Source organism: Cervus elaphus, chromosome 10, assembly GCF_910594005.1.
Source record: "Cervus elaphus chromosome 10, mCerEla1.1, whole genome shotgun sequence".
NCBI classification, from domain to species: Eukaryota; Metazoa; Chordata; class Mammalia; order Artiodactyla; family Cervidae; genus Cervus; species Cervus elaphus.
The window spans coordinates 54,918,370-54,945,959 of NC_057824.1; the positions used below are offsets into that span (position 1 = coordinate 54,918,370).

General features: G+C 67.5%; 2 protein-coding genes across 4 annotated transcripts; both read left to right on the forward strand.

Moving 5' to 3' along the window:
- On the forward strand, nt 1–19,141 carry MICALL2 (MICAL like 2). 3 transcript variants are annotated; one of them, XM_043915469.1, is made up of 18 exons: nt 219–356; nt 3,096–5,840; nt 7,622–7,670; nt 9,301–9,442; nt 10,145–10,332; nt 10,881–10,993; nt 11,531–12,274; nt 13,653–13,912; nt 14,651–14,741; nt 15,237–15,397; nt 15,753–15,905; nt 16,481–16,545; nt 16,632–16,752; nt 16,897–16,987; nt 17,359–17,432; nt 17,962–18,076; nt 18,474–18,520; nt 18,946–19,141. In XM_043915469.1, the coding sequence occupies exons 4-18, from the start codon at nt 9,358–9,360 to the stop codon at nt 19,038–19,040; spliced, it is 2,403 nt and encodes an 800-aa protein (XP_043771404.1). In that variant the 5' UTR covers nt 219–356; nt 3,096–5,840; nt 7,622–7,670; nt 9,301–9,357; the 3' UTR covers nt 19,041–19,141. The 3 variants fall into 3 exon arrangements, with proteins under 3 accessions (XP_043771403.1, XP_043771402.1, XP_043771404.1); XM_043915468.1 differs by lacking the exon at nt 3,096–5,840 and having other exon boundaries at nt 1–356; nt 18,481–18,520; XM_043915467.1 differs by lacking the exon at nt 3,096–5,840 and having other exon boundaries at nt 2–356.
- Nucleotides 19,089–22,695, forward strand: LOC122702052 (collagen alpha-1(III) chain-like). The gene is made up of 4 exons (XM_043915562.1): nt 19,089–19,242; nt 19,710–19,866; nt 20,049–20,403; nt 21,171–22,695. The coding sequence occupies exons 1-4, from the start codon at nt 19,089–19,091 to the stop codon at nt 22,098–22,100; spliced, it is 1,596 nt and encodes a 531-aa protein (XP_043771497.1). The 3' UTR covers nt 22,101–22,695.
- Nucleotides 22,696–27,590: the final 4,895 nt, after the last annotated feature.

Genomic DNA, 27,590 nt, shown 5'->3' on the forward strand with positions numbered 1-27,590 from the left:
GGCGGGGATTCGCCGGGGGCAGGGCCAGGCGGGCGGACTCCGGCCGCGCTCCCGCCGGTTCCTCGTCCTCCCGGGGCTCCTCGGCCGCGTCTCCTCGTCCTCCCAGCGTTCGGGGTCGGGGTGCTCGCCCGCCCCCCGGGCTCGGGCCGGGCGGCGGCCCCCGGGAGGCGCTGTCCGAGCTCCGGCCCCGGCCGGGCGCACGCCGCCGCCCGCATGGCGGCCATCAGGGCGCTGGAGCAGTGGTGCCGGCAGCAGTGCGAGGGTTACCGGGACGTAAGCGTCACCAACATGACCACGTCGTTCCGCGACGGCCTGGCCTTCTGCGCCATCCTGCACCGCCACCGGCCGGACCTCATGTGAGTGCGCCCGCCGCCCGCGCGCCGCCGGGGAGGCCGAGGCCGGGCTGCTCGGGCCGGGGGCGGGGCAGTGAGCTGCCCCCGGCGGCCTCAGTTTGTCCGACCACCAGCCGGAGCTCGGCCGGAGCCAGGACCTCCGGCCGCCCCCGCCGGCTTAGTCAGTCTGTGACTCAGGCCAGCGACCTGGGCTCTGGCCACAGCCAGCCTTCCTGGCCAGTCTCCCTGGGAAAGGGCCGGCACAGCTGCCCTTCTGGGCCCTCTGAGAGCCCCCACTGTCCTGAGACCTAGCCGCCAGATCAGGGGTCCTTACTGATGGGAATGACTGTGGGGTACTGCCCCTACCCGAGCCTGTTTAGGCACCTTTAGGAATGCAGCCCCGGGTCACTGTGGGGGAGGGGCCAACAGAACGGAAAGCTTGAGACCACCCGGTCCAGGTCCCACTGGCCAGGCCTCAGTACCAGAGGGTGAGAGGGCCAGAGGCAGGAGCCTTGGGAGGTGGGGAGGCCTGGGGACTAGGTCGTCTCCCCCCCAGGAGGGTCTCGGAGCCGAGGCTGGGAGGTGGACCCTGCCCTGCTGCCAGACCTTGTCCCCATTCTGGGCCCTCCGTCTGTTACTCAGTTAGCAAACACTCTTTGGCTGGGATTGGGACCCAGCTGGCTGGGACAAAGCTTTGTGCTGTGAGGCCCTGGCCCCCCGCATCGTGAGAATTCACAATGAGTAAAGCTGCCCGGGCGGGTGCCTGGGCTGGCCAGACAGAGGCTTGGGAAGGGTGTCCTCAGAAAATGCCTTCTGGGAAAGCAGGGTGTTTCAAAGTTCTCCCCGAGAAGTCGTGGGTGGAGCCAGAGGTGGGTGGAGCGGGTTTTCCAGGGAGCCCGCGGGTGGGAGAGGCCCGAGGCTGCACCTCCCACAGTAAGTGCTGCCCTCAGGGGTCTGCTGTTCAGACCGAGGCCCAGGGAGGGGGCATCCTTGCTTGGGGCACAGAGCATGTCGGGCAGAACCAGGGCTGGCACATGCCCCGTCCCCCTCCACACCCAGATGCCCCCTGTACCCCCGGGGACTGTCCCCAGGCCCTCTAGAGGGAAGCTGGTCTTAAGAAAGAGGCCCGCAAGGATTTCCTCCTGTAGCCGGGGGTTGTGAAATGCATGTGTGGAGCTGGTGGGCCGTGCTCTCTGCTCCCAGCCCCGGCCTGGGGATGTGCCTTGGTCGTCCTTGGAGCCAAATATCAGGGCAGTGAGTGTTCCACACTGAACAGCTGAAGCTGGGCTTTGAGGGGTGGGCTGGGGTCTTGGAGACTGGGGCATGAACTAGTCGTGGAGGCTGGGGCAGGCAGAGTCCTGGGGAAGGCTGGCTGGTGACTGAGCCCAGGAAACCCAGATGGGGTCAGCGGGAGCAGTCTGCCATTGGCGGAAAAACCGGCGGGTGCGGCCCTCTGCCAGCCCCTCAGCCTCAGGACACCGCGTGGGTGTAGCTGGAAATCTGGGGCCTTTCCGAGCCCCAGGAGTGCCCATCTGTTCTCAGCTGAGCTGGAGTTGGAGGCCTTTGTGTGTGTGTGTGTGTGTGTGTGTGTGTGTGTGTGTGTGTGCGCGCGCGCGCGCGCTCGCGCAAGCCTGTCTCAGCATGCACTGCCCACAGGTGAGCACAGGCGTGCACATGTGGGTGTGTCCGTGTCCTGGCCAAGCTGGTGTCTTACAGCCGTTCCGATAACCATTATTGAGTGCCTGCTGTATACTCAGCACTGCGTACTGTGCAAGGTGGCCTTGGCCCCTGCCTCAGGCAGGGACTGATGTAGAGATGGACAGCAAACAGACACATGGACAGAGGCTCCGGGCAGCTCCGGGTGGTGGTAAGGGTGGGGCAGGGGCCGCTGGGGGGAGGAGGAGGGGTAGAGTAGCCGCTTCCTGCTGGCTTGGTGTCACCTGCCCCCACTGGACTTTCAGCTCCAGGGGGTGGGGATGTCTGCTTTGTGCACTGCTGTGTCCCCAGTGCCTGGAACCATATCTGGCATGTGCCAGGCGCCCAGTAGCTAACAGCATGCAGCTGGAGGTCGACAGATGTGGCTGGTGCTTGGGGCCCAGCAGGTATGGCTGTCGTTGCCAGGTGAGGGCTCTGCAGGCGCCTGGGAGCAACAGACAGGGGCAGAGGCGGCCTGTGATCACAGAGGCAGGGATGGAGGCATGTGGCTGCAGCCGGGGAAGGCCACCGGAGGCTAGAGGGACATGGAGCTTCCGCAGGGAGCTCAGCCCTGCCGACACCTTGATGTTGGACTTCCGGTCTCCAGCGTGGAAGGGAGTAAACATCTGTTACTCTCAGCCGTCCTGTTTGCGGATGTTTGTCACGGCAGCTGTGGGCGACGCGTCAGGCTCCTGTACGTGGCGGGGCCTGGAAGGGACTCCAGAGCTACTAACTGGTGGGATCCCATGAGCGTGGGCCCACGTGCATCACGGGCCTCTGTCTGTGCCCTAAACACCCCTACGCCACCTCTGGTTCCGGCCATGCCTCTGGGCAAGGGGGTGGCCTCCCCAAGAAGCTCTGAGCCGTCCCGCCGGCCCTGTGGTGCAGGACGGGGAGGAAGCACGTGGGAACTTGGCAGGGTGGCTGTCCTCCCTGGTCAGACCTGGGTGACACTTGCCCCTTCCCTCCCCATCCTGTGAAGACCCCCCGGCTGCAGGAAAGTGGACATCCTGTCTCTGCGTCTCCTAGCTTTGCCACCAGGAAGGCCTTCCCTTTATCTCATCTTAGGCCTTCCTTCTGCCTGTCTCCTCCTGGCGCCCAGCGGAGGAGCAAAGCCCTGGAGGAGGGGGCGCTGAGCCCGCCAGTGGGTCCTCACGGCGGCACTGCCCAGCGGGACCTGGCGTTCCCCTGTGCCCTGCGCTGGGTGGGGCGGCAGGCTCTCCCAGCCGTCTGTGCCTGCCCCCAGCCCGCCTGCCAAGCCCACCCGGCAGCTGCAGCTTGCACAGCTGGGCCTGGAGGTGCCTGCCCACAGGGTCTGCTTCCCGACTGACGCCACACCTGCCCGGCAGCCAGGTGAGCTCAGGAACGGCTCAAAGTAAACACTCCCGTTCCACCTCCAGGCAGTAAACCTGTGGGGCTGGACCTGGAGGGACCAAGGCTCCAGGAGGCAGGAAGGCGGGCGGGCACGGTGCCAGGGCGGGAGCCCTTCCCAGAGGCAGGGCTTCCTTCTCCAGGGCCTTTGAGGCGGGCGGGCCGCTGGAGCCCACCCCCTTGTGCTGGGCAGGAAGCCACCTGGGGACCAGGCCCTGGCTCTGGCCCGAGAGCTGCAGTTGCCGCCTTCTGGCCGGCTCTTCAAGGTGCCCGTGGGAAGAGGCTAGGGTCTGAACCCCCGCCCCCCGACTACCCGGTCCGCCGCTGCAGGAGCCCCAGGCTGACCCCTCTTGGCTGCGTCTGCTCAGGTGGGGGGTCGGTCTGCTCCGGCTTGGGGGAGACCTGCAGCTGGACGGCAAGCAGTAGGGTGTCCTGGGACCCAGCTCCGCGCGTGGGGACCACACCCTGCCTCACCCTGGTCCCCCAGCTCCGTCTGCCCTCCCCCGGCCTCTTCCGGGGCGTCTGCCTTGGTGTCTCTGGCCCCAAACCAGCTCCCCCCGCCCCAACACTCTCTTCTGCCCCATGGCCTCTCCCGTCTCCTCCCTGGTGCTTTGGTGCCCACGTGTCCCTCCGTCTGTGTCTCGACCTGTCTGTCCGTCTGTCCCCCCACTCTGCTCCCTGCTCCCCTTCCCCGCAGGATTAACCCCAGATGTGCTGGGGGCACCTGGAAAAAAGCTCTGCTTCTGGCGTTCCCCACCCCCCTCCCCAGCCCCAGAGCCCACCCCCACGCAGCTGCTTTTAGTTCCAGGAAATAAACAGTGTGAGGTCAGCCCTCCAAGAATTTGGAAGGGGGTACACCCTCCCAAGAGCCCCCGGGGCGTTGGAGGTCAGCAGCCCTGCTCAGCTGTGGCCACGGGGGGCAGGCCGGCAGGGGCTGTGCGTGCCCGGGCACTCGGCCAGGCTGGGCGCCGGCCAGGGCAGGGCACGCAGACCCAGCGAGTTCATTCATTCGGCCAGTGTTGCAACAGTGAACACATGCCTCAGGGGCCGCTCGCTCAGCCAGCACTGGACAGAGGAGCTCGTCAGCAGCGTTTATGGAGCACCAGCTGTGTGCCTGGCCCCAGCCAGGGGCCTTGGAGTCCTAACAGAACATCCATGATTTTGTCGTTGCTGTGGTTATTTTATTTTTATTTTTGGCCACACCAAGTGGCTTGCGGTATCTTATTGCCCGACCAGGGATTAAACCAGTGTCCCCGCCCCCCAGGGGAAGCAGAGAGTCCTAACCAGTGCACTGGTGGGAAAGTCCGGGAACACGTCTGATTTACCTGGGGCGAGGGGGCGGTGCTCCGGGTCCCCGCCCACGGGTATGCAGGTTCTGACCCCTCCAGGCCTTAAACCAAAGCACAAGCTGGCGATGGGCCTCCCTGAGTCAGACCAAGGGATCAGCCCGCAGGGCCTGTTGGACAAGGTCCTGCAAACGGAGGCTGAGACACAGAAGGAAGCCGCCCCACCGGCCCGTCCAGGAGCCCCAGGCGGCTGTCCGCGGGGCCAGTTCCCTCTGGGCCTCTGCCCTGGACATGCGGATGCGGTCTGCTCCCCGAGCCTTCACTCTGCGCCTCTCTTCATCCACGTTTCCTGTTTAGAAGGACGGCAGGCGTTTTGGGTTAGGGTCCCCACTGACTTACCTTGATTCTCTCTGTGAAGTCCCTGCTTCCCAGCAGGGTCATGTCCTGAGGTCATGGGGGTTAGGGCTCCAAAGGGCCCCTTGGGGAGGATAATTCCGCCCGTCCCAGGGGATTCGCTGGTGGCCTGGGGTGGGTGCTCCTTGGCGCTCTCTAAAAGGGTTTGCGAGGCCTCTCTGACTCTGGCCGTTTCCACCACCCCGCTGGACCAGGGCGATGCTGGCCGAACCCCCTGCTGAGGGAGCTGTGAGCTCAGGTTCTGGGAGATGGGAAGGGGTGCTCTGCCTGTAAGGAACAGCGTGAGCCAAGGCCCGGAGGCAGGAGACAGGGAGTTTGGAGAGAGCTGGGTCTGGGTGGGGCATGGTCGCTGTGGGCCTGACCAGGGTGGTCTGGCCCAGCAAGGCGCCTGCGGGAGGCAGGTTGGCTTTTGTGCTGAGGGTGGTGGCCTGCAACGTGAGTGGAAGGGCGGTTCTGCACGCTCTGGCTGGCACACCTTGAGCCTGCTCGGCGGGGCTGGCCCCGAGTCGTGGGTGCCTCGACCTGCCCTGGGTTCTGAGACGCTCACTCTGGGTCTGCAGGCAGACAGGGTCCTGCGAGCAGCTGGCTGCCCTCCCCGCAGGACGGAGCCTCTGCATCCCCCCGGGTGGACCAAGGCCACCGCAGGGGGCAGAGGGCTTCCTTCTGCTTGTTTGGAGACAAAACAGACCTTGTTATCCTGCCCTGCAGCGCCGAGCATCTTGCTGAGGACACGGCTGTTTTGGTCAGTGACCCAGGGCAGATCTGGAGAAGAGATTGGGCTTTCAAAGGGATGGTTGGGGGCGGCGGGGAGGGGGTGCTCCCGAGGCCCCAGATGCTGAGGTCACAAGGGCCAGCCTGGCTGGGAGTCCCGGGCGATGGACGGAGCCCGGCCAGTCCTCGGGCCACGGATGGTGGGGGAGGGGAGGCCAGGCCGCCACGCCCACCTTCCCGCCCCGCCGTCATTTTTCCCCGCAGACAGGTCTGCCGGCCGCCCTGTCCGCACAAAGCACCTCTGTTCTCCCGGGTGGTCTCACATCTGGGACACGTTACCTGGGAGGTGGGGGTCCAGGCGGAGACTGGGAGGGTCCCGAGGAGCCGGGCAGGGCAATGAACAGCCAGAGGCCCGTGGGCCCCTCCCGATGTGTGGCCCAGGGCCGCCTCAGTTTCCTCACTTGTGTGCTCAGCCTCCCCGGGACGTCAGGGGTCGGGGTCCGTGCACGGTCAGGGCTGGGAGCCAGGGCCTCCCGGGCCAGGTGGCTGCGGGGTCTCCTCTCCGTTTGTGACCCTCCCAGCTTCGAGCCAGCGCTGTGGCCGTCAGCAGCTGTGGTCGCCCTCTTAGGTGGGGCCCCAAGAGGAGAGGGCCCTGCCCGGCTCGGGCAGCACTGGGGTGCAGTGCTCAGCTCTCTGCTGTGCCCCGAGGCTTCCGGAGCAGTTCCCCCCAAAGTGGCGAGGCTGCCGCCCAGCACGTGGACAGACAGATGGACCCGTATGTGACCAGGCCTCCCGGAGGCGTCGGGCCGCCCAGCTGAGCGTCCAGGGCCGGGCCGGCTGCCTGCTGGGGCCCGGCTGTGGCTTCTGCCCGGACCGTCCTCCCGGGGGTGCCAGGCGGTGCTATGCGGAGTCCCAGGGCCCGCCTGGAGCCGGTGCTAGGCTTCTTCCCCTTCCGGAGCGACCTCTGTGCCTCGGCTTCTCCAGGCCGGGCCTGGGGCCCCTGCACACTTGCGGGAAAGTGCAGGGTGGGGGTGGGCATGGGGGCTCTGACATCCTCAGCCTGGAGGGTCTGCCCCCCTTGGGAGGACGGCTGGGCACTGGTGGGCACGCTTAAACCTCAAACGCCAGGACTCTGGGGCCTTGACCCTACTCTGGTCCTGTCGTCCTGCTGTGTGGCCTCAGGCGTGTTACGGAGGCTCTCTGTGCCGCCTCCCTGTCTGTGAGGGGGGTGTGGACAGAGCCGGCAGGTGCGGGGCAGTGTTTGTACGGAGCCGAGGACAGCAGTGGGCTGGGTTCATACAGGGAGCGAGGGGAGCCCGGAGCTGGCACGGGGCCCGGCCTGCCCTGACCACTGGGCCGTGTGCACCTCCATCTATGGGGCCACTCGCTCGGGACGCTGGCCTCTCGGGACCCACAGGCCTGTCAGCTGCCTGCCAGGGGGCTGCCTTCCCTGAGCGGGGGCCTGGCCGGGCTGACCGCTCTGCCACCCGGGGCCTGCTTCCAGCCACACCTAACAGGCGGCGCGGTGCTTGGGGCTCGGCCTCCACAGGGCGAGAGGTGAAGGCTGCAGCTGGGGGCCCGTGTGGGCCGCGGGGGCCCGGGTCGGCGGAAGCGCTGGACGGCCTCCCCGGGCCAGAGCGGGGCCGGAGCCTGCAGCCTGCTGCCCAGCCCTGCCCTCCTCACGGTTGCCGTGTGACCTGGTTCCTTCCTGGCCCCCACCCCGGCCTCAGTTTCCCCCTCCCCCCAGGCTCTTCTGGCCCCTCCCTTTCTTGGACCCTGAGCTGCTTTGAACACCAGTGTTCTTATTTCCAGAAACTTCGATGCTCTCAGGAAGGAGAACATTTACGAGAACAACAAACTGGTGAGTGCCTGCTGGTGCCCCCGGGCCCGCGTCCCAGGAACCCCCGTGGGGTGACATCCCCGGGGGCTGCCTCAGGGTCGCCACTGCCCACAGGCGGTCGGGGAAGGGCCAGCCCACGCGGGGCGACCCCGCTCCCAGAGCAGCCCCTGATCTTGAAGCCAGGCCTTCCCGGTCCGTCTTCTTGGACCCTCCTTCCCACCCGCAGCAGAGCAAGGGGGAGTGGGCCGGGCAGGGCTCCGGGGGTCCTGGGACGGCCTGCTCTCAGGCTAATGGCCTCAAGTGCTGCCTGGCCCTCCCACCGTGAACCCCTCTGGGCCAGCCTCAGCTTCTCTGCTGCTCAGCGAGCTCCTGACTGCCCACTGATGCCCAGTGTGCCGGCCCGTGCTCACCACGCTCCCTTGCGGGCCCGTCCGGGTGCAGCCCCCGCTCAGCGTGGGCGACGGGAATTTAAACATAACTTAATTGATGTGAAATGAAACGGTGTTTTCAGTTCCTCAGCGGTGCTGGCCACGTTTCAGACCCTCACCAGCCACGCGTGGATGGCTTGGAATGGGATGGGACGAGGGCGGAGGCTGGAAAAGAAAGAGGAGGCTGGAACAGAGGGGGAGGCTGGAACAGAGGGGGAGGCTGGAACAGAGGTGGAGGCTGGAACAGAGGGGGAGACTGGAACAGAGGGAGGGGCTGGAACAGAAAGAGGAGGCTGGAACAGAGGGGGAGGCTGGAACTGAGGGGGAAGTCTGGAACAGAGCTGGAGGGGAGGCTGGAACAGGGAGGAGCCTGGAGCAGCGGGCAGCCTGGGGTGTGGGGAGAACTTGGCTTTTTCTCTGAAGGCTGTTGTTCTGGGAGCTGCCCCTGGTGCCACAGGGTCTGTGCAGGGCAGGGGGCAGCCGGAGGAGCCAGATCCCGCCTGTGTGTTGAAGGAGTTAGAGGCGGTGGGAGGCCTCTGTATCTGGCGTGGAGGGGCCGTCACTGCTGGGGGGCTGCAAGTCTGTAGGCCCAGGAGCCTCTTGGATGCACAGAGATTGGGGGAGTTGTGGTAGTTTAGGGGAGGACTGGAACACAAAGTGGGGGGCCCACTGGGCGGGCAGGAGGGGGGAGGCAGGAGGGGGCAGGCCGGAAGAGCCCTCACAACGCAGAGCCTGGCAGGGGCGGGGAGGCGCAGAGGCCGCGGCCAGTGGGGAGCCCCTCCTGCCAGTGCCCCTCCCGCTGCCCCCGGCTTTGGCTCCTAGGACACGGGGCCCCATTGGCCTGGGGAGGGCTTCTCCCATGGAGAAAACTGCCCCCTGACCTGTAAGGCCCGTGTCAGCCAGGGGCGCACAGGTTCGTGGGTGGGGACCATTGAAGGGTCTCCACAGTGATGGGCTGGAGTCCCTGAGGACCAGGGCCCGGACCGGCCCCCAGCTCCTTCAATCCTGTTGTCAGGGTGCGATCCCCGTTGTACAGAAGGGTAAACTGAGGCCAGGGAGCCCACGCAGGCTGAGCAGACAGCAAACCGGAACCAGACCTTTCTGGGTGCCAGGCGGTTCTGCTGCCTCGGGCCCCTCCCCCTCCTCCGGGGGGAGCTGGTGGCCTGGCCCAGGAGGGTTGGGGTCTCCCGGCCCCCGCCCCACTGACCGCCGCCCTCCCTCAGGCCTTCCGTGTGGCGGAGGAGCAGCTGGGCATCCCGGCCCTGCTGGACGCCGAGGACATGGTGGCCCTGAAGGTGCCTGACCGGCTGAGCATCCTGACCTACGTGTCCCAGTACTACAACTACTTCCAGAGGCGTGCCCCCGGTGAGGCCCCGCCCCGCCCCGCCGCGCCCCGGGCCTGCAGGTGACCCCCGGGCCTCCCATGGCCCCCGCGGACACAGGCTCAGCCGTGCACCTCCCTGTCCACGGGCAGACACACCCAGCGCCCCCGTTCCCCTCCGGGCCTGGATCTGCCTGTCTGCACCCCTGGGGTCTGTGCCCACAGCTCCTGCCTCAGGCAGCGGGGCCGACCCCACATAGGCTGTCAGGCCTGACGCGGAGACCCCCTGTTTGGTGCTGACGGTCAGCTGGCCCTGGCAGAGTGCGGCTGCGAGCAGGCTGGACAGGGAGGGGCTGGCTCGGGGGCCGTCACTCCGGATACTTTGTGCAGCAGTACCCCCGCCTCCCGCCTCGCCTAGCCTCACTAGGGCTCAGAAATCCCCGGATCGCTCTGGGCTCAGGGCCAGCCTGTCCTAGAGCCCCACTCGGTGGGGAAACAGAAAGTCCCTATTCCCTGACCGCAGAGCAGGGCTCCTGGGGCTGGGGGGGAGGGTGGAGGGAGCGGGGGAGGCCAGGCCCTGCTGGGAGTGGAAGCCGTCGGGGCCACCCCCCGCCCCCGCCCATGCCCCCCACTCCAGCTCCCAAGCTGGCACTGGCACCTCCAGGGAACCCGCACGGGGTGGGATGGGCCTGGACTCTCAGAGCCAGCGTGCGGGGCCTGGGCCCTGACCCCACATCTCATGCCAGCTGAGCGCACGGCCGGTGTCAAAAGGCCCCCATCCGACACCAGTGAGGAGCCATCTGGAAAGAAGGCCCCGTCCCAGCCTGCCCAGCCCACACCCGTCCCGGCCTGGGGACAGCCGCTGTCTCCAGTCAGCCTAAACCGCACCGTCCAGCGGAAGGATGGGGGCTCGGAGGGCCCCCCGCAGAAGGCTGTAAGTGCCCCGCCCCTCCCTCTGGTTCAGGGGTTCTCTGTCAGCTTCCCCCAAGCAGGGCTCTGGGGCCTGAGTGCGCCTGGGGTGGGGCGGTCCCCCTGGGGCCCAGACGTGGCCGCAGCTGCCCGCAAGACTGGCCCCCTGACCTCCTTCAATGCTGTGTGATGGTGGGGGTGTGATGCCCACTGTGCAGATGGGTAAATGGAGGCCAGGGAGGCCCCGCAGGCCCAGCAGGCTGCAAGCAGCTGCTTTGCCCCACCCCTCCCCCGCCCGTTGGGCCCGGAGGACGCGCAGTGTGTCCTTTGCTCCCAGGCTGGCCCTGCAAGGTGAGGTGGAGACAGGATGGGGTAGGCGGTCACTCCAGGCTTCCCCGCCCTGGGCGCTGGGAATGGGGTTGGCTTTCTGCACCTTGGGGTGGGAATGGAGTTGTTGGAACCTGTCCTGGTCCTCAGGGGCCCCCAACATCAGCCCCCAGCCCCCCTCCCCTTGGGCCAGGCTGGGTGTGAGGAGGGCGCGGGGCAGGCAGCTCAGCGGTGCCCAACCCCCAGGGCCAGGCCGTGGGGGGCTCCCTCAGCAGCACCTGCGGCGTCTGCGGGCAGCACGTGCACCTCATGCAGCGCCACCTGGCGGACGGGAGGCTGTACCACCGCGGCTGCTTCAGGTGGGCGCGCGTGTGCACGCTGTGTGCATGCACTCGGGTCTATGTGCATGTGCATGCACTTGTGAGCGTGTTCACTCGTGTGTGCGTGCGCTCGTGTCTGTGTGCATGTGCATTCACTCGTGTGTGTGCGCACTTGTGAGCGTGTTCACTCGTGTGTGCGTGTGCTCTCGTGTCTGTGCGTGTGCACTTGTGTCTATGTGCGTGTGCATTCACTCATGTGTGTGTGCACTTGTGAGTGCATGTGCATGCATTTGTGTGTGCGTGTGCAGTTGTATGTGTATGTGTGTGTGTGAGTGCCTGTGTGCACATGTACATCCGTGTGTGTGCTGATGGGTATGGGCACTTCCCAGGGTGTCCACAACCCTACTGAGGGCCTTGGGGGAGACTACCTCAAAATGATTAGGGGATGGGGTGTTTGTTGAGTGACTCACCAGGCACACGAGGGGACACAGGATGCACATGTGTGTGCTCTGGGAAGGAAGGAATGAACATGCATGTGGTTGGAGCCTCCCCTGGTCTCCCCGCCCCGCCCCCCAGGTGTAAGCAATGCTCCGGCACGCTGCACTCGGGGGCCTACAGGGCCACAGGAGAGCCTGGCGTCTTCGTCTGCTCCAGCCATCGCCCCGAAACCGCCTCTGCCAGCCCCACGTCGCCCAGCCTGGCCTCCAGGTGGCCTGGAGCCACGTCCATGGACTTGGAGACCCCTGGAGGCCTGAGGAAGACGCGGGAGGCGAGCGGACAGAGAGACACGGGGCCAAAGGCCAGGCTGCCCGGCTGGGACCCCGCGGCGGGCAGTGCGTCTGCCAGAGGTTCCACTCCAGCTGCAACCAACCCGCCGGCCCCTACCTCATCCCGAGTCCCCGCAGGGAGCCCAGCTGCGCCCAGGCTCATGGCGGGCCCTGCGGGGGGTAAAGCCAGCACTCACGTGACCAGCAGCTCCCTGACGATATGGCCGTCGCCAGCAGGCAGCCCCCCTCCCACTGGGACCTCGTGTGCCCCGGACCCTTGCCCGGCCACACCGCAAGGCTGGGCCACGCCCCGAGTCACAGCCCCCCAGACAAAGCTCAGTTCCAGGCCGGCATCTCCGGTACCAGCAAGCACCCCAGCCTGGACCCCGTCATCCTCTAAGACCCAGCAGGCCCGGGAGCGGTTCTTCCAGACCCCCGGAGCCACCCCCGGCCCTGGCCCGGCTGCCGCAGACACGCCTTCCGGGGACAGCCGCAGGGAGCAGGCGCTGAGCTTCCTCCGCAAGGCCCTCCCGGAGCTTGGGGCACCCGGCAGGTGGGTGCAGGAGGGTCCTGGGGCCCGGTGGGGTTGGGGCAGCCAGGGAGGCGCTCGGGGCTCCGGCCCTGCCTGGCATGTGGTGCTGGGGCTGCCCGTCCCCGGCCTGTTTCCCGACCGGGCGGTGTGGGGCCTGAGCTGGCCGCGGAGAGCCTGGTGGCCATAGGCAGGGTCCGCGGCTGGCCCTGTAGAGCTGGCCGCGTGTGTGCGGGGCGCCTGGCCACGCTCAGTCCGCCGTGAGGACACCGTGCACAGATGAGGGAGCGGGGCCACGGGTGGTCCGAGCGTCGGCGGGGCTGAGCACGGCCCAGCACCTTCGGCGCGGGGACCCAGGGCAGGGGGTGGTGAGTAGAGGCGGGTCTCCGCGCTCGCGTCCTGGGGCTGCTGGACAAGCAGGGCCTGGGTGGCTGCAACCGCAGGCGTTGTTCCTTCACAGAGCTGGAGCCCTGGGTCCGAGCTCCAGAGGTGGGCAGGGCCGCGCCCCAACGCAGGCTCACGGGGCGCTCGTGGCCCCCGGCTCGTCTCTGCTGTCTTCACGGGCTGCTGTCTGTCTATCTGTCCTCTCCTCTCCTTTCCCCTCTTGTCTTTGGCGTCAGGGCCCCCCCCCATCCAGGATGAGCGAGTCCTAGCTTGATCTCACCTGCAAAGAGCCTGTTTCCAAATAAGGTCATGCCTGGAGCCCCGGGGGGGGACGGGAAAATGGGGGACACCGTGGCACCCAGTACATGCTGGAGGGTCCACGCCAGTCCGGTGACAAGGCTGTACCCACTGCCCGGAGCTGCCTCTCCCATCGGGGGCACTCCTGGCTCGGAGCTGCTGACACCGGCAGGTGCCGGGGCCTCCCACGGCGGGCACGGGCAGGCAGACCCCCCGCCGCCACAGCGCTGAGGGGTGTCCAGAGCTCTCGGGGGCCGCGGCTGTGTGAGCGCTCCCGGGGGAGCTCCCCTGTGGAGCCCAGTCTGGGGGGGCCTGGGGGAGAGAACTGCCTTGCCTGAGGGGCCCAGGGCCCCATTTCCTGCCCGAGTGCGCCCCCCGGGGAAGCGGTGGCCGTGGGCAGACCTCGTGCGTGTCATCAGGATGGAGTGCAGACTCCACGGTGCAGGCCTGGCTGCTCCATGCAGGCCGGGGGGTCAGGGAGGGAGGTCTGGGTGCCGCCCTCCCCCACGCCCTGCACGTGGTGCCTCGGGGGGTGTTCAGTGCCAGCCGACCCCAGAGCTCAGAGGAGGGTGACGCGTGCCAGGGCCAGATATGATGCCCACACCCGTGGCGGCCCTCTGGAGGGTGGGCCTCGGGAAGCATCTCAGGGAGACGAGGGGCTGCTTACTGCCTGGGGGTCGAGGGGGCTCCCACCCCTGCTGACACCCGTGCCCCCCCACAGGTCCCCCACCGCCGCTGCCCCCGTTCCCAGCTCCCATCCCAGATTCGAGGGGCCCGGAGCCAGTCCACCAGCCAGGGCGTCACAGCCCATATCCCCACAGACCCTCAGCCCCACCACAAGGACGGGGCCGCCCACCGCCCCAGGTGTGGGCAGCTCCTCACAGTCGTCCCAGGAGGCCAAGAAGGGCCCAGCTGTCTCCTCTGGGGCCGTCGGAGCCGGTGCTGGCTCCCGGCTGAAGCCGGAGGCCCCGCTGGCCAAGAGTAAGAGCCCCGAATGTGGGCGGGGCAAGGGCTGGGCTGTGGGGGTGGTGGGGCCCCTGGGGTCCCCGCGCCCAGCCTGCTGCTCTGTTCCCGGCCCGCGGTCTTGTTTCACAGCCCGGCTCCTGGGGGCCCGTCTAGGGAGCAGTCACCTGCTGTCCCAGCCCACCTGCCCCGCCACTCCGTGGTGACGGCGCCCGGCAGGGTACCCCTCCCGTGGGGGGTGCACCCACGGCCTGTGTCCCTCATCACTGCCCCGAACTGGCCATGGGGGCCCCGTTCTCTGAAGGCCCCGAGGCCCCTGGACTGCCCGGGCCTCGTGTTCCAGGGCCGGTGTTGCGGACGCTTTGCTGCAGGACTGTGGACCTGGCTTTTTCTGGGCTCTGGGGCTGCCCCTGAGGGCACCCGTGGGGTCACTGGGCGGGTCAGAGAACGCAGGACCCAAAGCATTCTTCCCATTCATTCGTGGTTGAGCCCCCGGCCCGAAGGCCACGCTGCCCGGAGCCGAGGAGGCCTGCAGACGGTCACCCCACACCCGCGCGGGGTCCCTGGGGCTCACACGCCCTGTTTGGCAGCAGAAGCGGGCAGGGACCCCCCAGGCACACAGCACAGGGGGAAGTCCTGTGCCCAACTCAGCGCCCCTTCCCAGGAGCCAGGCTGGCTGCGGGGGCGCCCAAAGGTGGGGCGGTGGGAGGAGGGGGAGGGGCAGCCTTTCCCAGCAGAGCCCTCGCTCCCACCCAGGCCCGGGCGCCAGCCCCCAGGACGGCCCAGAGGACCGGCCGGCGGGGTGGAGGGCCCGCCTGAAGCCCGTGGAGAAGAGCCCCGCGCACAGGTGCGTGCGGCGGACTCCCCGGGGGCACCTAGCCTGCGGGCACCCAGCCTGCGGCCAGGGCGGGCCCACAGCAGGCGCTTCTCACAGGCCAGCCACACGGTGGCCACTTGGCACCCACGGCAGGGCCGTGTGCCGTCGGCCCGTGCGGGTCAGCTGTGGAAGCAGAAGCCTGCGTGGACAGGCCACGTGCCCTCGGGCCGCTGGACTCAAGGGGGTCAGATGGCTCCAGGGAGGGTCCCCCAGCCCTTGGATCCTCACTGAACCAGCCTGGAGGCCCCGGGGAATGAGAGCACCTGATGTGCGTCCCCCCAGGGCTGACCCCGGAGCCTGGCCGGGACCCCCACTCGCCACAGGCTTGGCAGAGGGGCGGGGAGGGCGAGAGGGCCACTCCAGGTCTGCGGTGCAGGGCGGCCGCCTGTGTGAGCCACGGGGGACCCGCCCTCATACACGCTCCAGGGGGCCCGTGTGCCTCCGCTGACCTGCCTCTCTGCCCAGGGCCCCAGAGCCAAAGGAGCCTCGGGTCCTGGGAGAGCCGCGGGCAGGTGACGCAGCTGGGAAGGCCTCTGGGAGCTCCGCGAGGGGCATCCGCATCACGGTGACCTCCGTGCGGGTGGACAGGACACCGGGCGCGGCCGGCCCCGGGGCCAGCCTCCCAGGTACTGCCGGCCAGAGGCCCCCGACCCTCCTCAGCCAGGCAGCCCTGGTGTAGCGGGCCCTTTCCCCGGGGGCAGAGGAGCCAGTGGTCCCGGTGGGCGGGCGTGTGTGCGTATGTGAGGTGTGACTGCATGTCTGCTCCCAGCTGCGCTCTGCCTCCCCAAAGCAGGTCCCCGGTGCTCTCAAGGGTCAGCCTTCTGTCCCCTTCCCCTCCCGTGGACGTGGCCAGCCAGGCAGACGTGGATCGTGGCCTGACACCCGTGTGGGCGCCCCTCCAATGGGGCCCAGCTCAGGAAAGCAGGAGGGGGATGGCCCGGGCCTACCGGCCTCACACGCGGCTCCTCCCCCCGCGGGCAGCCACGTCTGCGTCTGCATCCCCTCTCAAGAAGCTGGCCGTCCCAGCCAGCCTGGATGCTTCTGGCGACTGGCTGCAGCTTGAACCATCGAGGAAGGAAGGCCCTGCTCGGAGCCAGAAGGAGGAGGAGAAAGGCCCTCCCCAAGGCAAACCAGGTAAGCCCAGGGCACACCGCATTCCTGCTTGGGGTGGCAGTTGGAGGGGGCTCCTTTGGAGAACGTGCCCCGTGGGGCTTTGGAGGATGCATAGGAGCTCATGGAGCCCAGAATGGAGGAAGACAGGCCTCCAGTGCCAGCAGGCTCGAGCACACCCGGAGGTGGCTGGGCTCTGTGTATCTGAGGTGAGGCTGGGGGTCTGGAGGGTCTGGGCTGGGCCCCAGGCCCTTCCGACGTGTAGGGACTGCAGGACGGGATACAGGCCCTGCCTTCCTCCTGGAGCCTGGCAGCGATGGGGCATTTGCTCCCAGCATCTCATGGGAAGGAGGGCTGGGGTGCTGGCAGGGTGTCCTTGCTGCCAACCTGGAGGAGGGCAGGGCCCGGGTGGGCACAGTGTCTCCCAGGATGTGTCTGCCAGCTCGCACCCTTTGGGCACCAGCAGGGGCTGCTGGGCCTGGCAGGCATACCAGGATGCCAGGGCATCCTGGGGGCAGAGCTGGGTGGGCCCCCTCCGGACCACGTCTGGGTCACGCTGGGCCTGGTTCCTGAAGAGGCTTGTTCTGCCCCTTCCCCAGGGAGGCCCCCGGGCCCAGCCAGCGTAGCCGCTCCACCTGCCAAGTCAGCAACCTCCCCGGTCAGGGTGAGTGGGCTGGGGTGCGGGTGGGTGAGGAGCTCATCCCCGGGCCCACGGCCACCCCCCACCTCTCACCACCCCCTCGTCCCCAGCTGCACCCAGACTACGTGCCGCCCGAGATCCAGCGGCAGGTGCAGGACATCGAGAGGCAGCTGGATGCCCTGGAGCTCCGGGGCGTGGAGCTGGAGAAGCGTCTGCGAGCGGCTGAGGGGGGTGAGCGCCCCCCACACCCTGGGTTGGGCCCCCCTTTCCTCCCCCGGTCGGGCCTCCCTCCCCGCCCAGCACCCTGACCTGGCCTCGGGCAGCATGGCCCTGGGCCCCTCGGCCCGCCCGCACCCAGCCCGCTCCTCTCCGTAGATGACTCGGAGGACGCCCTCATGGTGGACTGGTTCCGGCTCGTCCACGAGAAGCAGCTGCTGCTGAGGCTGGAGTCAGAGCTGATGTACAAGTGAGTGTCTGGCTGTGGCCCCCTGGACGGGCCTTCTCCGTGCACGTGCACGGGTGCACACACAGGCATGCACACGGACATGCTCACCAGCATCCACACAGGCGTGCTCACAGGTGTGCTCTCGGGCGTGCTCACGGGTGTGCTCAGGGGTGTGCTAATGGGCATGCTCACGGGCGTGCTTACGGGTGTGCTAACGGGCGTCCACACAGGCATGCTCAAGGGTGTGCTCACGGGCGTGCTCACGGGCGTGCTTGGGCGTGCTCAGGGGTGTGCTCACGGGTGTGCTAATGGGCGTGCTCATGGGTGTGCTCGCGGCTGTGCTCGCGGCTCTGCTCGCAGGCGGCGGGCTCACAGCCACGACCCCTCGGCAGGGCCAGGGACCAGCGCCTGGAGGAGCGGCAGCTGGACCTCGAGGGGGAGCTACGCCGGCTGATGGCCAAACCGGGTGCGTCCACCCAGCGGCGCGGAGCCGGCGGGGCGGGGGTGGGGCTGAGGGGCTCGGGTGCAGGCTTCCCCAGGCCCTTGGGCTGGCTGCCTGGCTGAGCTCTCAACCTCTCTGTGCCTGGGTTTCATTCCTGGAAAGTGGGGGCAGTTCTAGCACCCCTCCTACGGCGGTGGTGAGGGTTGTGCGGGGCGTTCAGGGAGCAGCTGACGAGAGTCTGTTGGTGTCATGGTCCCCGCGGCTGAGTGCTGGGCTGGGGGTCCTGGCAGGCCCACCCACCCGCTGTGTGCCGCCCCGAGTCCGCGGAGTCTGGGACAGGCGGGCGGTGGCTGTGACAGCTGGGAGGGGCCCATAGCGCCCGCCTCCCGTTCAGGCGCTGTTCACTCACTCCCTCAGCCAGCGCTGCCCCTCACGGGCCCAGGGACCCCCCTTCTCCACCGGGGGAGGAGCCTGACCCTTGGAGAGTGGGGACACCGCGTCCCTGAGCAGGGTGGGGACAGCAGGGCTCCGCTGACACCAGCTGTCCCTGCAGAGGGTCTGAAGTCCCCCCAGGACCGGCAGCGGGAGCAGGATTTGCTGGACCAGTACGTGGACACGGTCAACAACCGCAGCGACATCATCGACTTCCTGGATGAGGACAGGCTCAGGTGAGGAGGTCCAGGGGGGTCCGGGTAAGGTGGGTCAGGGTGGAGGGGTTCCAGGTGAGGGGGGTCCGGTGAGGGGGGCTCAGGACCTCCCCTCCTGATCAGCCGGAGGAGACTCACCCTGTGCATCTTGCAGGTGGGGCCCGAGGCTGAGGGTGGGCCCTGTCAGGCAGCCCGGCTCCCAGTGTCTTCCCCAGTGAGGCCCCTGGTGCATCCTGGCCCTTCCGGCCCCGGGTCACTGTCCCAGGTCCTGCGGGGCCGAGAGGCGAGAACCTGCGCCGGGCGGGAGAGGGTTGTTCCATGCTGTGGCCCGCGGGCAGGTGGTCAGAGGGCTGGTGAGGTCGGGCGGTGTGCGGGGGCCGCACCCCCGCCGCGTGCCCTCACTGCCGCTCCGTTTCAGGGAGCAGGAGGAGGACGAGGTGCTGCAGAGCATGATCCAGAAGCTGGGTGACTGGGGGCACTGGCGCGGGGAGCGGGGCCGTGGGGGCGGGGCGGGGCCTGTGGGTGGGAGGGGCGGGGCCCTCGGGGGCGGGGCCGTGGGGGCGGGGCGGGGCCTGTGGGTGGGTGGGGGCAGGGCGGGGCGGGGCGGGGGGTGGGCCGGCCAGCGGGCGGCAGCGGTGCGCGCCTGGTCAGGAAGGCTCACCGTGAGGGAGTGAGTCCCCCAGGCTTGAGGGGCCCCGTGGTCGGGGCGAGGGGAGGCCTCGTCCCCCAGATGTGCCCAGCCAGGCGGGTGCTCTCGGGGCAGGCGCTCAGTGTGTCCCCCTGGGGAGGGCGGCGGGGGCTCTGCTGGGGCCCCAGAAGGCCCCGCGAGTGGGAGGCCGTGGGGAGCCAGCCTCCAGGTGGGTGAGCGAGGCCCCTGTATTCACCCCCAGACCTGCAGAGGAGCGGCGAGGAGCAGAGGAAGAAGCCCAGGTTCCGCTTGTCCAGCATCTGGTCCCCCAAGAGCCGGAGCAGGACCCCCGAGTAGCTGCTTGGCGGCACTGCAAGACCCTCGCCCGCGGGCGGGGTGGGACCCATGCTGCCCGCTCTGCGGGGTCCGGGGCGCCTCAATAAAGAAACTGACCTGTGGCCTGGGCTCCATGTCCTGTCTGGCCCTGAGCTCCTGGGCAGCACAGAGGTCTCAGCCACCGTCCACCTCTGCCGCTGCGTGGACTGGCCTGTGGCCTCTGGTGCTTGCTGCCTCTCTGGGCCCGGCCTGGGCCCTCTGGGATGGGCGTGCTGGCTGCTTCCTGGCCTGGCTGTGCAGACAGGCTGACGTGAGCCTTCCAGGAGCCGGGACAGGGCTGGGTCTCTGCAAACCGCACCCCTTCCTGGGGATCTCGGTCTAGATCTGTGACTTTGACCTTTGAGGTGGAGGCCAGCTGGACCCCTGTGGGCCGCGTTCCTGGCGTCCAGCAAGGGAGCCGGCACCACCCTGCCCACCCCTGGGTGAGGGGGCCACGGTCACGTGGAGCAGGCCTGAGGGAGCAGAGCTTCGTCCCAGACCCGCATCCTTGGTGGCACCAGCCCAGCCCCCTGGACTGCAGTCCCCTTCCCTCCCAGGGCTCAGCCTCCCAGCCTGGCACGCCAGGTCACAGCCATGTCTTCCTGTGGGGTCTGCAGCCACCCTGAGCCCACCGTGGTGGTCCCGCCTCAGGGCCCCTCAGCAACAGCAAAGCACCGACACTCCCCCAGCTGGTGACAGGTGGCGTCAGGACCCCGTGGGTCCCCATGGGGATGGGAGCCCCCGGCCGAGTGTGCCGGGCCCACCGGCTCTCAGCTCTGTCCTCACGGGCTGTGGGGCCTCTGCTGGGGTCAGGATGTGACCTGAGAGGGCGGGGGGCTGCCTGGTGTGGAGGTGGACTCCCTGTCCCGGCTGCGCTGCTCAGCCGCGTGGCCTTGGGCCAGGGCCCTGCCCTCCTTGAGCCTTTGGTGGCGATGACTGCGTGCTCCCTGTGAGGTTGATGGGGTCACGGGGCTGAGCCTGGCTCAGCAGTGATGGCGGAGGGGCTCAGAGACCTCCTGCCACCCCCCCATCGCAGCCAGATCCCTCTGGAGGGCGGGGTGACGGGGTGCATGGACAGCCCTGGGCGGTCAGTGGGGCCTGGGCCCTGCAGGGTCTTGGCCAGGTAGGGCAGCCAGACATCCTTCCGCAGGCGCTGGGCACCGTGGTGGCTCTGAGCAGAGGCCCGGGGCCCTCGCGTGTTAGGAGGAGGACCGGGAAGGGCAGCCTGGCGGTCAGCCTGACTCTCCCTGAGTGCCAGCCCCCACGCCAACCTCCCACGCGGGCCCCCACGGCCGTGTGGCCTCTTCACCACCAGGGGGAGGCAGAGGGCCGCTCAGCAGAACTGGTAGGTCCACTTCAGGGACAAGGAGAGGGGCTCAGAGAGGTGAGACCCGCCCCCGCGGTCACACAGCAAGCGAGGTGTGGCCGGGGGCTGGAACCTGCGGCCCTCCACCAGCACTCCTGCAGCAGTGCCCTCCACGTGGCTCGGGAGCCCGGTGGGTGGGTACACAGGGCGTCTCGAGACGGGGTGGGAAGGATTCCTCCGGGCGTGTGTTAGGGGACGGCCCTGCTGGGGACATGCACCTCAGAGGCACCCCCTGCCCCCCGGGGGAGAGGGAGCTGCCCTCCATCATGGCTCCTCCTTGGGGCCCTGGAGGCCACCCTGGGGGTGCTGGGGGGCTCAGGGTAGCAGAGCCCCTGCTGACGGTCACACCCCCAGGGTCTGAGCTGCTGGCAGGCTGTGCTTGCTGTCCATGCCTGGTCATGGTGGTGTCCCTGGGGGCAGAGGAGGTACCAGGTCATACAGAGTCCATCCATCGGGGGCAGGGCAGGAGGGGCTGCAGGGACCACCCTCGAGGGGTATAGGTGGGGCCTGGCTTCACTGAGGCCCCCAACTTGGAGGGGAATCAGCTGGTGCTCCCGCCCCAGGGGACCCCGACGACTGCAAGGGGCCCGCAGCCCAGACGGGAGTGGGCACGGCAGTGTCCAGAGGGCACAGCGCTGACTGGGAGGCTTAGCTGGACCCAAGGCCACATCTGCTGGGCGGCTCCTGGGGCTTCGAGATCCACCTGTGCATACAGGAGGCGCTGAATATGGCCTTTCTCTTCCCAGACGTGGCCCGGAGGAACCGTGCTCCCCTCAGCTGACACGGTGGTGGGCTGTGTGTTCGGAGGCTGTTCCCCGGGGGCTCTCCTGGGGCCCACACGCGGGCCTGGGGCCTCACCGACGGACTTTCACGGCAGAGGCGACCCTCAGACCGAGGCCTGGCTGCGTGGAGGGTCCGGGGTGTTGAGGGGAGCTCAGGGTGGGGAGTGGGTGGCGTGGCTGCAGGAGGAAGGGCGAGGTGGCCCAGCAGGGGCTCCTGTCTGCCAGACCCCGAGCCCACCGGGAGCCTCCAGCCCGGCCTCCTCCCTCTGCTGCCGCCGGAGGCTCCGCCGCCCCGGCCTCCCCTCCACCCGGGGCAGACGTGGGGCAGCCCTGACCGCCCCTCGCCTGGAGCCCCGCCCTCCACAAGCCTGGCTCCTCAGAGGCTCCCTGAGCCCCCGGCTGCCCACCACCCTGGCCCATTTGGGGCTCTGGAGGTCACCCTGGTTTAGGTGCTTTGTCTCCTCGCCCTTCCTGGGCCTGAGCTTTCTCACCCGGGGAGGGGCTCGCGATGCTGCTGGGCGGCCCCGGCCCCCGGAGAGAGCCGGCCTGAGCCCCGGGCTGGCACCAAACTGCTGCAGGGAGGGGGGCTGCCGCCCGGGGCTGGAGAGCTGCGTGGGCTCAGGGGGGCAGAGCGCCCACAGGTGGGCGGCCCCTCCTGCCCTGCTCGGACCTGAGGGAGCCAGGGAGGGACAGGGCAGGGGTCAAGGCCTGGGGGTTCCTGGGGCATCTCAGGGCCGGCGGCCCCACCTCCCGAGCCCAGAGGGCGCTCAGCCTGGGGAGCCCCGGGCCCCCTGGAGTGTCAGAGAGAGGGTCTCCCTCTGGGGACCCCCTCCCAGCACAGCCCGTGGGCAGGAGTGGGGGACGAGCACGCACACGAGGCCCCCGTGGCTGTAAACAGCGGAGACCTCAGCGGGGTCCCGCGGCCTCCTTCACCCCCGAAACCCCCACTGGTTCGTCCCGACCCGCTTCTCAGCCATGTCCCCGGGGCTGGGGCCCGCGGGGCGTGCCCGGGGCAGGAGCCTCGGGCTGTGATGGACCCTCCCCCGGACGGCCCGGGATCCCTGCGCCCAGCCCCCAGCCACCTGCACTCCCACCCTAGAGGGAGGAAGGGCCCCCCTGGATCAGAGGCAGGAGGAGGAGGGGTCAACAGGGCCGTCCTTGGGTGGGCTGGGCGGGGCGGGGCGGGGCGGGGCGGGGCGGGCGGCTGGGGCGGGGCCCGGCCCTGGGGCTAGCGTGCAGGCGTGGCCTCGGGAAGCAGGCCCGTCTCGGGAGCCGAGGAGTCAGGTGAGCATCACTGCCTCTGCCAGGAAGGTGAGTGGGTCCCGGAGCAGGCCCAGGCCACACGGCGGGCGTGGCGGGGCCTGGACTCGTGTGTCCTTAGCCTCCATCTGGGAGGTGTGAGGGGCAGAGCCTGGACCCGCTGAAGGCCCCGCCCCTGTCTGGGGCCTCACTGCGGGGGGGCCCTGTCTGGCCGGGCTGGGCGGGGCGGGGCGGGGCGGGGCGGGGCGGGGCGGGTGGCTGGGGCGGGGCCCTGTCTGGCTGGGCGGGGCGGGGCCCTGTCTGGCTGGGCTGGGCGGGGCGGGTGGCTGGGGCGGGGCCCTGTCTGGCTGGGCGGGGCGGGGCGGGCGGCTGGGGCGGGGCCCTGTCTGGCTGGGCCCAGGCAGGGGCCGCAGTCGCCCCACAGTCTGTGGTCACCGCTGTGGTCACGTTTTCACCTCTCAGCATCTCAGGCGTCCCGGGAAGAAGGGGCTGCCCAGGCCTCTAGGGGACACAGGCAGGGTGTGCCCGGCTTCCGCCAGCCCGCCCGAGTCCCTCCTGGGCCACGGACCCCAGGGCTGGCCACGGCCCTAGTGGAGTCAGTGTGAAGGCGCCGGAGGTCGAGCTGGGTCTCTCGGGGGAGGGGCCTCCCCGGAGCCCGTGGGCCACACTCTTGCCTCCCCACGGGGCCTGTCCTGCCCTGGGAGGGGTCTCCTCGCCCGTGGTAGATGCAGGAGTGGGCTAGGAGCGTGCACACCAGTGGATGGGGGCTCGTGAAGACCCCAAGGGGGGTGTCAGAGCTAGGCTGTCAGGTCAGGGCACCCTGGAGCCCAGGGACCCAGAGCACGCTGTGTGGGCAGTGGACGTGAGCTCAGGGTGGACCCCCCTCAGCCCACAGGCGCCCAGCCCTGCAGGAGGGGTGCGGCGGGAAGATGGGGGTCCCTGCCCTCCTCCTGCCTCACATGCAGCCCCCCCGCCCCTGAGGCTGCTGGGGCTCCCACTCACCCCCAACAGCAGAGCTCTGACTCCAGGGCCTCCCCATGCCTCCTCCCACCCCTCCCAGCAGAGGCCTGTGCCCGGGGGCCGGGGGTCCTGGGAACCCCTCTGCAGGTCCACCCAGGCTCCTCTCCCAGCCGTCCTGTGCCGGGGTCCCAGGTTCTGTGCTGATGGGCTCTGCCAGGTGGGCCAGAGACCCTGATGAGGGCAGATGGTGTGACCGCCGGCCCATTATGCTGTTAGCCAAGAATGTCCCCCTGACACACGCCTCACCTGCAGCCGCTGACACCTCCCAAAGTCCGTGAGGATGGAATCCAATCGGAATGCAATCTGAGGACATCTTATCTCATCACAAATTGAAATTATATCGTATTAAATTAAAAAGCTGAAACTGCACGGCTGTGTGAAACTTCATCAGTGGTTTTAACAACGTGATGCTTCCATATGGGCCATTTCTCCTCTCATTTACTGAGGCGGGAGGACCTGCTGGGGAGAGGGGATGGGGGCATCTGGGGCTGGCCCCCCGGGGTGGACCTGCCCCTCTCTGTGAGTCTGGGGCTGGGGTCAGGGTCCGAGGCTCCATGGGGGGACGGGGGCGTCTTAGCGGGAAAATGCTGTCTCTAGGACAGAGGGGGAGAGGCAGGGACTGGTGGTACCGTGAGGGACAAGCTGAGCAGCCAGGGGGGCTCGTAGGGGGGGAAGGAAGCCCCTCGGAGCTGGGGGTTGGAGGGCGGGCAGGTAGGTGAACACCGGGGTGACCCTGAGTGCAGCTGGGCTTCCTTGGGGCAGAGGAAGCTGGGCTGCAGCCTTGAGTTCTGGCAGAGCCCCCCACTCGCCAGTCCGGGGAAGAGGGGCGCTCAGAGGGCCTGGGTGATGGCTGGGGCATCGCACACCTGCAGCCCGGCCAGTCCTGGGAAAGCTCGCCCCAGGGTGAGAGGCAGGTGGGCTTTCCCACACTGTGCCCGCGGGAAGGAGAGGACCGCCCGTTCAGAGCGTTTTATGTTGATCACATATTGAAATGGAGACATTTCACACATATCGGGTTCAATAAGATATATTACGAGACTGATCTCGTCTCTTGCTCATTTTTTTAGTGCAGCAGCTAGAGAATTCACCATCACGTGCCCGGCCCTCGCGGCTGTGGCCTGAACCCTCTGTCCTGCAGTCAGGGCTGCTGCCCTATCAGTGGCTACGACCCCGCCTGCCCGCTGGGGACATCCACCTGTGCCGGCTCGGTGGCCCTCTATTCCTGCCCACCTCTAGGGGTGCGGACACCACCCTCGCCCACCACCCCTGCCCCTGCCCTCCTTCCAGACCCCGCCTCCCCTCTTATCAAAGGGCCAGCGGCACTCTGACCAGGCTGCTGTCAGCCGGGCTGAGAGGCTGCTGTCTAGTTCCCACAGGGGGCCTGTTCCCACCCACTGCCCCCCAGAGTCCCCGCAGCGTCCCCTCCGCTGCTCACTCCCAGGGCCCTGCGTGTGCCGGAGAGCAGACCCTGCTGGCTTCCCCATTTCGTCTGGTTGTCCCCCTCCAGGGTAGATGGCTCATGGTATCCTTGGCTCAGGGCAGATGGCCCCCTCCTCAACCCTAGGAAATGAGTCATACTTCGTACAAGCCAATCATGGCCATTCTCATCCCCAGTAAAGGAGGCTCTGGGAGGCTCAGACCGTAAAGAACCCGCCTGCAATGCAGGAGACCAGGGTTCGATCCCTGGGTCAGGAAGATCCCCTGGAGGAGGGCATGTCAACCCACTCTAGTGTTCTTGCCTGGAGAATCCCATGGACACAGGAGCCTGGCGGGCTGCAGTCCATGGGGTCACAAAAGAGTCGGACACGACTGAGAGTCTTAGTGCACACTCAGAACCTCTGTATCTTTGGATTTCTTACGGTGTATGAATTTCCTAGGGCTGTGAAAACAAAGTACGACTAACTTGCTAGCTTGAAAAACAGACATTTGGGGATTCCCTGGGAGTCCAGTGGTTAGGACTCTGTGCTTTCACTGCCGAGGGCCTGGACACAATCCCTGCTCAGGGAACTAAGATCCCATTAGCCAAGTGGTGCGGCCAGAAAGTACCCCCTTCCGGAACCCAGGTGTCTGTGGGGCTGGCTCTCTCTGAGGCTGTGAGGAAGGCCTGTTCTGGGCCTCTCACTAGCTCCTGGTGTTGCCAGCAATCCCCGATGTGCAGGTCTGGGTCCAGACGCCTCCTTTTACATGGACACGTCACACCAGATCAGGGCCCTCTCTGATGACCCCATTTCCAAATAAAGTTGCATTGTGAGGTTCCTGGTGGACATGAAGTTTTAGGGGGCATTGTTCAACCTATTCTGTATGGGAAAATCATCCCCTTTTGGTTTTACTCAGATTTTCTGATATTTGTAGACGACTGGGAATTTATTTCCTGGAATGGAGGTGTGGCCACTAGCAGAACCTCAGACGTGGAACTGTCTGCAGGAGGGCCGGTGGGCAGCGGGCAGTGAGGCCCGGCGCTCTGGTTGGGAAGTTGGTGATCGTAACGATGAACTCATGGAAAGGTAGATGCATCTGTTAACCTGTGCTGCCTTAGCTTCCAGTCCACAGATTCATCAAAGCTGGGGAAATAGTAGGAAAATAGTCAGAATATCAGTGTTAACTGACTGCTTCTTGTGGCCTTTGATAAGTCTTATGAGAGAGGTGTTTGGGGTGAAGGTAGCCAAGCCGAAAGCTAGAGGAAGGACATTGCAGATTTGCTAACAGCACTTTCATCCAGACTGGTGAAGCATTCCACGAAGAAGCTCTGCTGTGGGAGGGAAGCCAGCTCTCATGGGCCAAGCTGGAGCTCTTGCCAAAAGCAGAAAGGAAGAAGGCTCGTCGGGAGAAAAGCTCACGTTTCTAGGCCTCCCTGCAAACCTGCTGTTAAGACAGTCATATGATTAGCGAGACACCACTCCCCTCCCATCTTTGCTGGATGCCACCTGGGATGTGGGGGTGCCATGGGACTGCCGGTGCCACAGCAGCCAGTTTGGGACCACGAGGGAAGATATGGTCACCACACAGAGACTGGCAGGGCAGAAACAGGGAAGGCTCCTGGATGTTTGCTGACATCCTGTGGCTGTTGCCTTGACCCGAATTAGCTGATCTAGAACCTTCCTACGTGGAGACTTCTTGTTCCAAGGGATGATAAACCAGGATTGTCTCAGCCTCTGCCTTGCGTGTTCTGAGAGCCAGGTCGAGCCCCCTAAGGACACCCAGCTACGTGTCCAGTCCTTCCCCTTGCCTGTGTGAGCCCCACGGAGATGAGGCCCTGGCCCTGACTGCGGGATCACGTGCTCCCTCAGGGCTGTCCCCCATCCGTGGCAGCGTGGCCCGGGACCAGCAGCCCGCCCTCCTGCGCTCCCTGCCCTCCCTGGGGCCTGCGTCGGGTCTGCGGTGCGACCTGGAGCTTCCCGGAAAGTGGAGGCGCCAGTGACGGCGTTACACCCCTTGCTGTGCCGTGGGCAGGTGGCTGTGTGCGCTTTGTCGGCTCATCAGGGAGTGTGGCCCGCCGCGGGGGTGGATCTCAGCGGCTCCCCTTTCTTCTGGTCTCAGGTCTACCTGCCACAGGGGGTGGGCAGTCCTCCACCCTTGGGAGGGTTGGAGCAAAGTCAGAGAAGTTCTCCAAAGCCAGCTCCACCTGCTGATGGACGTCAGAGAGCTGGGCGCATAGTCCCACCCTCCCACCTGCTCCCACGGTCTCCAGTCTTTCTCCGCCATGTGGGATAATCTGTGCTGACTTCCAGCAGGCCCAGAAGTCCCCCATTCTATCTGCCCATTGCAGAAGGCTGGGGTGCTGCCCAGGCACATCAGCCCATGGGCTTGGATGCAGGGCTGGGAGGGCTGCCCTCCTCCCCAACGCTTGTTCAGGCTGACCTTGGAGTGACCCCAGACCCAGTGCTCCGGGTGGGGGCGGCTGTCACCTTAACAGGAGGAGTGGGGAGGGGGGGAGGGGGAGGGGGCAGGACCAGCCAGCAGCACCTGGCAGGGCTCCAGGCAGCAGCCAGGTAGCCGGCTGCGTGCCTCCCTCCCCTGGAAGTGGGGGGCCCCCAGGGGACCCCCGCATCATGTGACCCGTCAGCTGACAAAACAGGATGACTCAGCCGGCAGCTGTCGGCCCCT

Coding starts and splice junctions, on each gene's coding strand:
- LOC122702052 (XM_043915562.1), top strand. CDS start 19,089: ATGCTGCCCGCTCTGCGGGGTCCGGGGCGCCTCAATAAAGAAACTGAC. Junction 19,243..19,709: donor GGACTGGCCTGTGGCCTCTG/GTGCTTGCTGCC, acceptor GTCCCGCCTCAG/GGCCCCTCAGCAACAGCAAA. Junction 20,404..21,170: donor AGGGCCGCTCAGCAGAACTG/GTAGGTCCACTT, acceptor TTCTCTTCCCAG/ACGTGGCCCGGAGGAACCGT.
- MICALL2 (XM_043915467.1), top strand. CDS start 214: ATGGCGGCCATCAGGGCGCTGGAGCAGTGGTGCCGGCAGCAGTGCGAG. Junction 10,333..10,880: donor AGGGCCCCCCGCAGAAGGCT/GTAAGTGCCCCG, acceptor CCCAACCCCCAG/GGCCAGGCCGTGGGGGGCTC. Junction 16,988..17,358: donor GAGTCAGAGCTGATGTACAA/GTGAGTGTCTGG, acceptor ACCCCTCGGCAG/GGCCAGGGACCAGCGCCTGG.